This window comes from Labrus bergylta, chromosome 5, assembly GCF_963930695.1.
Source record: "Labrus bergylta chromosome 5, fLabBer1.1, whole genome shotgun sequence".
In the NCBI taxonomy this organism is placed as follows: domain Eukaryota; kingdom Metazoa; phylum Chordata; class Actinopteri; order Labriformes; family Labridae; genus Labrus; species Labrus bergylta.
This window is the reverse complement of record NC_089199.1, coordinates 8,159,421-8,166,899: the sequence shown is the minus strand read 5'-3', so window position 1 is coordinate 8,166,899 and position 7,479 is coordinate 8,159,421. Positions and strand designations below refer to the sequence as shown.

The window sequence follows — 7,479 nt, the reverse complement described above, 5'->3', positions numbered from 1 at the left end:
TTATGTCAAAATGTTTGATTCTGCTTCTTAGGGTGTTATCATATTCTCTTGTTTTACAGTGTTAAGGTGATTTTAAATATTCTGTTTATTCTGCAAAAGAAAAAAAAGCCAAAAGACTTTTCTGTACACTACCGTTTGTCTGAGCAATGTGAATATTTGTAAACTTGATTCTGATTTTAGTTAAGAGACGTTCTAAAACATCTTTAAACTTCAAAATTAGGAAAAGTGTTTTAAAGTGGCGTATGTTTTCGTATGAAAGATAATTTGCAGAAGAAGGTCCATGGAGTAAATCATAGACTGTAAATAATTATAACCTATAGTCTATAGAGTAAAGAGAAAAATGAAGCCTACTTTAGAGGAATAAAAAGTAAAATACTTATCCTCTAAATTGTGCCTTGGACTGGGCTACAGAAAACGAATATATCCACAACAATTCACCTTTAACTGTACTTTTATTTAAAAAAAAAAAAATAAATAACAGTACTAGGTTACAGTCCATGAGTGACACATCGATGTTGATACACACTTTTCCCGCAGTTTACCGTGGTACGTGAAGGTAACGCCTCGTCGTCGGGGTTCAGCGGCGTCACAGCCGCTATGTGTCATTTCAACAGATAAACTACCGAGCGTCAAAGCCGTCCCGTCTCCTGCGCTGCTCCCGGGGCCCGGATAATGGCTGATAGCGACTGCTAGCGTGCTTATTCTGTTTAATGTACACAGACCAAACCTGCTTCCTCTTTGAATCACCCTCGCTTGTTTTTTTTTTTTTTTTTTAAATTTGGGATGGGGATGATTTTTCCAGCGGGCAACATGTCCCTCCTGGCGCTGACTTTGGCGCTCCTCACCATCGTCCTCTGCACTTCTCACGGTAAGATTACCGCGTCGCCATCCAGGCCGCAACGCCGCTCACTAACGATTTAACGTGTTTCATGTCCCGCATGGCCGTCACGATATTGACCAGCCGGTTCCCGCATCGCCCCGCACACATCACCGCAGTTACCGTGATCTCATGCCTCTAACCTCATTGTTTATGTAGGCCCGGAGACCCGCAACTACACCATGAACAGACTGAATCAGTATGTGAAATACACTCACTGTTTCTTAAGTGTATTTGAATATTGTTTATAGTTCAACCCCAATATATCATTTAGAAATTAAATACAACGTATTGGTATTTTAAGGGATTAATATTAACCAGGCAAGATAATTATAAGACACTTGACTTTATAAACAGTGTAGCTACATTTGACTTTCATCACTTCATAATGTATCTCCCTTCATCAGCAGATTTCTTTGTAGTACCTCTGGTTTCACTTCACTTAGCTTACTGTTTTTTTTAATTAGTCTTTTATCATAGTCTTGTTTTGATCTGATTTCTAATTGTTGTTTAATACCTTGGATGTCCAAACTTTTCTTTGGATTAATCAGATACCAACTAAATAAATATCAGAGAGGCAGAGACTGAGACCATCAGAAAATATGTGAAAACAGTAGTTTTGAGGCAGGCGTTGTGACACTTACATTACAATAGACGTTTTTATCTGAGAGTTTATACCAAATCGATGAAAAAGTGTTCTCATGGCTGGCACTCAAAGAAGGTCATCATCGTCCTAAATGAGTCCGAGCTGAGTCGAAGTCTTTACAGGTCTTGGATTACACTTGACTCCTGATGGACTTTCCATTTGTTTAACTCACTTTAAACTCATTTGCTCTGGCAGTATAGGCCTTCATTAATAGGATACATGTGTTGTGTAACCCACAAACAGCATTCAGTTATATTGTTTTGTCTTCGGTTTTCTGGTAGCCTTCAAAACAATGTGTGTTGTGTGTGTGTTGTGTGTGTGTGTGTGTGTGTGTGTGTGTGTGTGTGTGTGTGTGTGTGTGTGTGTGTGTGTGTGTGTGTGTGTGTGTGTGTGTGTACACACACACACATGACTGGTCGTTTGTATTTTTCTATCCATGCCATCACCTGCCCAGGGACAACAGATGGAAATTAGCTAGTTACCTAAATCTGGTACAAAGCATCTCTTCTCTTCTGAGAGTAATGCTTTTTTTTGTTACACTGTCCCTGCTTCAAATCAAACTAAACTAACATTATGGTCTATTCAAATGTTGGGGTTCAGAGTGTTGGTCAGACTGTATAAATCATTTGTCGAGAATATTGACAAACTTTTGTTTACTGTCTGGTTTGTTTTTCCAAGAGAGTAATTGATTAGAAGAAAAAATAATTTGTTAGATTTATTCAAAGTGAAAAAGCTTTACTTTACGCTCCTGTTTGTTTCAGATACACGAGTCCTCTAAATCTGCTGGCTTCCTTCCCTTAGCCCTGATCTGTTTTCAACCTCTGACACGGAGAACTATTGAATAATGCAGTGCGACTGTGTTTGGTCTGGAATAAGAAATATTTAAAGAAAGAAGAATGAGTGCATGTTCAAAATAAATATATATTCCCTCAAGGCAAAACATAGCAGTATCTGTAAAAGCTGAGAATTTTCTCAGCTTTTAAATGTGTGATGAAACCGAAACAGTTTGTAAGTAAAAAAAAAAAAAGAAAAATATCCTCAGGAGGAAAGTGAATTCTTCAGACAACAAACTCAAGTCTGACCTGCTTCTCCTTCCCTCCATACTTCCTCTCTCTGCTTCTTCCTCCTCCTCCTTCTTTGCCCTATCTGATAACACTTTATAATGCTTTTTGTTTTGCAGTCAGTGGGAACGAGGACTGTTTGTGGTATGTGGATAAAAACGGCACCTGGCACAATGGCTTTGACTGCCCTCTCATCACGTTCTGCTGTGGGAACTGCAATCGGCGCTACTGCTGCCTGGACGCCTTCAAGATGATCACCGAGAGGGAGCAGAAACGCTGTATGCTCTTCCAGTTTAGGTGAGGACAGTAGGAGCAGCAGGATTTCAATTTATTTACTTGTTTATACATCAACTCAACACCAAGAGTCCAAGCTTGTGTTCACAATTCAAGAAAATCACACTGGGAAAAACCTTGGGCATTGTATGAACATAAATTAAAAATATCATCCACCATTACTTTGCATTCTGCTGGAAATCTTGTCTTCATACTTCTGACCTGTCCTCCTGTTTCCAAGCCTCATTTGGCTTCGATTGACTTAACAACCCTGCTATGGTCCCCGTGGTCTCATATGTTCTCATTAGTCGTTCTATTACATCAGCTATCTGTGCTGTCAGTTGTGTTTAATGCCAGTGTCCCCTGTGAGGGATCGAGATAGTGCACCACTAAGCATGCTCATACCTAAGAGACTGCAGCATGGCAGTTTTCCTGGAAAGCATCCATCACTATCCAGCAGCGAGCAGACAACCTGCAGTTTATTAATCCCAATGGGAGATCATATCAGTGGGTGGCGGGGGCTGAGCTGAAATGGAGGGCTTTGTTGAGACTATGAGGTGATGGAATCTGATAGAAAAACAGAGCGATGTAGGGCGGTATGTTATTGGCTTTGTTGTGATGTTACTGTCAGTCTGTGGTGAACAGTTTTATCTGAATCTAGAGCTTCCTAGCACAGCCATTTCTGCAGAACTCTTCTCTTAAGTGAGTCTTGGGGGGGGGGGGGATTCTGCAGTTAGGAAAAGTAAAATATGTTTTATTACTCAGCATTCATTCAGCATAACGTTCAAACATCTCAATAATATATTGTGATTATAGTGTCTCAGTGATATATTTTCCAGCATCTGGTGACCCTGGGGGATCATTTACAGGAGGATGAAGGACCACAATAACAAAAAAAAGAAATGCTTTGTAACTTTAACCCTTTTCTTCTCTCCTCTCAGCCCCACCACTTTAGCTGGCATCGCCTCCTCCATCCTCCTGTTTGTGGCCATTATAGCCACCATGGTGTGCTGCTTCATGTGCTCTTGCTGCTACCTCTACCAGAGACGACAGCAGAGGGGGCGGACACCTTATGACGGTAAGACCCTCTACTCTTAATCTGCCTGTAGTGTGTTCACATAGATAAGGTTACAGATTTCCTTAACAACACTTTGTACTTCTTGACCCCACAGCCCAGCAGATCCCCATGGCCAGCTACCCAGTGGAGCCCATGTATGATGCTTATGGAAAACCACTGGGACCCTCTGAGTATCCCCATCTAGGTTATCCTATGGCACCCCATTACCCTGGTATGCCCCCACACTACCCGATGATGCAGCCTGGACCTTATCCACCACACCTGATGGACCCTGCATACAGCCAGGGTACGAGTATAAAGTATATAAATCCACATTAGTTCTGACAGCAACATTTGGTCTGGAAAAAAATATACAGTATTTTCTTGCACATGAACCAATGTAAACAAATAGTTTTCTCCCATACTATATAACATACAAGCTGTACTCTACAAAACTTTTTGAAGATTAATTCAAATGATTTAGCTACTTTTTGGCACTTCATTCATGCAGCTGTGTGTAAGATTTAGTGGCATCTGCATGGATTTAGACTCAGTATTTTGTTCATCTATTCTGAGATGCCATAATAAAACATGGCAGTGCAGGCTTCTTGGGCGAGACCCCCATTTTCCTCATATAACTCATTTTTAAGAAACAGAAATAACAATTATGTTAAGTTAAGTTGAAGATACACTCATGAACTTATCCATTTCTGAAAATACACACAGAGCCCAGGTCGTTGGAGTGAAAAAATATTATTTGGGTTTATTTTATGTTTTTTTTTTTTTTTTCAGCCCCTCCACCTTACTCTCCACCACAATATCCTGGTCATTGATGGGCTGGTCTACAAAGAAAACACAGAGTGGGGGAAAAACATCAGCTGAGGGAAAAGACTGTTTCAAATGAAGAAGGTAGCGACACACTCTCCTACACACTCTCAACTAACCGCTACAGCTCAACTAGCAGTGGTTCACGTGTGAAGGAGAGCAGGAGGCACTTTAAGGGTATTTTGTTTGTTTATTTTATATGTTTACAATGTTGTCCTACTTTTCTTCAGTAATTACATGAAATTCTGTTGTGCAACCCGACACCCGAGTGCGCCAAGAGCGTCACACTATCCCCAAAGTGAAGAAGTATCCAGCAGGGATCTCAACTCGTCTCATTGGCGAGGTCTCTTTAAAACAGGCATGACCAAACAGAGAAGTGGTCAGAAGGTATTTATGAGAATATGAATGCACTCTGTCTTTATTCTTTGAAGGGAAAGAGGCTTAACTGGTCCATTTTCTTATTTTTTATATATAACTGCCTGAGGCTACATTCCAGATCATCTCGGCCCCTGGTCTACTGTCTACAAATATACAATTCACTTAGAAGAATTGAAATATAATTACATTATGTCCCTACCTCTGTATTTAATGTTTTTAATTGTAGAGGCTTAGGTGAAAAACAAATTGCATGTTTGATTACAAATGTGACACGTGTGGTTAAAGGCAGTGCGGCACTGTCTTAAATTTGCTCAGATGGAATTCATTGTACTCTTGATTCTTTGTAAGAAGCCTTTAGTCGCCTCTTTGTTTGAACTTTGTGTCTTCTTTTTCTGTATCTGACTCGACTACTTTACTTCATGGTAGTATATTAGCTGCACCATTTGTAATGTAACATCTCAGCGTCAGCATGCTGCTCCCAGTCAAAGGTATCTGTCCTCTCATGCTTCTTTTCCTGTTTTAAATAAATAACTGATGATGAGTCCTAATATAAAATCCAACACGGCAGGTAGGATGTTTGAAAGTGAAATTAATGTGAAGTGTTTATTTCTTGTACCATATCAGGTCATGGGAGCTGCAGGTCCTTAAAATAATTTACCATGAAGAAGAGATTAACTATTTAAATACATATTTTGTAAATCTGTTTGTTTTTTCGGCTGATTGTTTGATGAAATTGTAACGAGTTATTTTAAAAGTATTGTTAGTGTAACATATGACGTTTTAGCATTTTGGCATCATTTATTAACATTATTATTGACGGTACCTTTTTACTGTGAACTGGTTCTCAACTTCTGAACAAGCTTCAAAGCCAAAAATCTGGACTGTTTCGGAGTAGGCTACCCATCTCGTATTTTTGTATGAGAAATAATGAAGCTAAGCTAGTTTTAGATACGCTAGATTGAGTTCGTAGTGGGTTAGCTTACTTTAGCAACCAGCTAAGACAGAAAGGAAACAGGGAAAGTGCAAAAGCAAAGGTCAGAGAATAGGTTGCCATTTCAATTCATATCTTTTTTTATATATATATAGAAAATCAGAAAATTGAACATAAGTTAAAAGAAAGGCTGGTTTATTGGACGACAACTGGTCTCATAGTCTCTTCAGGCACCGGTTGATAGTCAACCAGTGGAGACTCCAGGGATAGTCCAGTGTTCTGGGCCTTTGAGGTGTTTGTGAAACTTGTTAAAGTTATAAAGAGACAGGTTAAAAAAAACAAAACTAGAAAGAGCCAGGTTATCTCCTATTTTCTGTCCCTTTGCTAAACCAAGCAAATAGGCTGCCACAGGAAAGGTTAGCTAGCTGAATTAATCTACAGACAGTGGCAGGAATCATCCCATAGCTAGTTTAGCTCCTCAAGAAAGCAGATAAACCAGGTGTGCATTTTCTAATTAATTGGAATACTCATTCAAATGTACACTGAACAGTTACAGATGTGTGCTCAAGTTGGGTCTAAGCCTGAAATCTGTAATAGTCTATCATGTGACCTTTTTAAAATGCATGGGAAAAAGGCATTTACTTTACAATAAATTAGCAATATGATGATTTATAGATTATGCCTCGATTCTGTTCAATCCCATTTTTTCAATACAATAAGATACACATTTTAAATGATTATGCAGGTCAGGGAAACCTAGTCAAACTTTTCCACGAGAAATACTGCTGCACTTAATCTCTTAACCAATGCAATGTACAAAACAATATCTACTGTAGGTAGTTTCCAGATTAAATTGTTTCCAACTGCAAGGTCCTTGTGAAGAGATTTGTGAGCCATTTCAGAACACTGGACTTTTATTTGTGAGATGCTTTCATATGTAGTTTGACATAACGTTTGCTCAATGATGTTTTTGTCTATTTGTGCTTCTAAATCAACTCCATGAGTGTGTAAAATGAAACTGACATCAGCTGGCAAAATAACTCGGTAGATATGGCTGTTTTCTCTGTCGTCATATGGATGGTATGACGTTGTAATATAAAGTGGGTGAAAAGTTTTTATTTCTATTGACATAAAAATTTAACTTTGGAATGTAAAAGGAAACTGTCTGCTGTGTCTTTGTTTTCAAGAAATATAATTCTAAAGAAATATTTTAAATAAAGGGAATCGATACATGTTTACATAATTTTGACCACTAGGGGTCATCCATGTTTAAAATAATTTTGATCACTAGGGGTCATCCATGTTTAAAATAATTTTGATCACTAGGGGTCATCCATGTTTACATCATTTTGACCACTAGATGTCCACGTTAACCTCCAGACAATGTCAGCAGTGTTCTGCTGTTTGGCAAAACTGATTCATTTACTGTGA

General features: G+C 38.9%; 1 protein-coding gene across 1 annotated transcript; it reads left to right on the top strand.

Annotated features, from left to right (window-relative positions):
* Positions 1 to 566: 566 nt before the first annotated feature.
* On the top strand, positions 567 to 7,209 carry shisa4 (shisa family member 4). The gene is made up of 5 exons (XM_020636716.3): positions 567 to 868; positions 2,704 to 2,881; positions 3,799 to 3,935; positions 4,030 to 4,221; positions 4,707 to 7,209. The coding sequence occupies exons 1-5, from the start codon at positions 784 to 786 to the stop codon at positions 4,745 to 4,747; spliced, it is 633 nt and encodes a 210-aa protein (XP_020492372.2). The 5' UTR covers positions 567 to 783; the 3' UTR covers positions 4,748 to 7,209.
* Positions 7,210 to 7,479: the final 270 nt, after the last annotated feature.

Coding starts and splice junctions, on each gene's coding strand:
- shisa4 (XM_020636716.3), top strand. CDS start 784: ATGGGGATGATTTTTCCAGCGGGCAACATGTCCCTCCTGGCGCTGACT. Junction 3,936..4,029: donor GGGGCGGACACCTTATGACG/GTAAGACCCTCT, acceptor TTGACCCCACAG/CCCAGCAGATCCCCATGGCC. Junction 4,222..4,706: donor GGACCCTGCATACAGCCAGG/GTACGAGTATAA, acceptor TTTTTTTTTCAG/CCCCTCCACCTTACTCTCCA.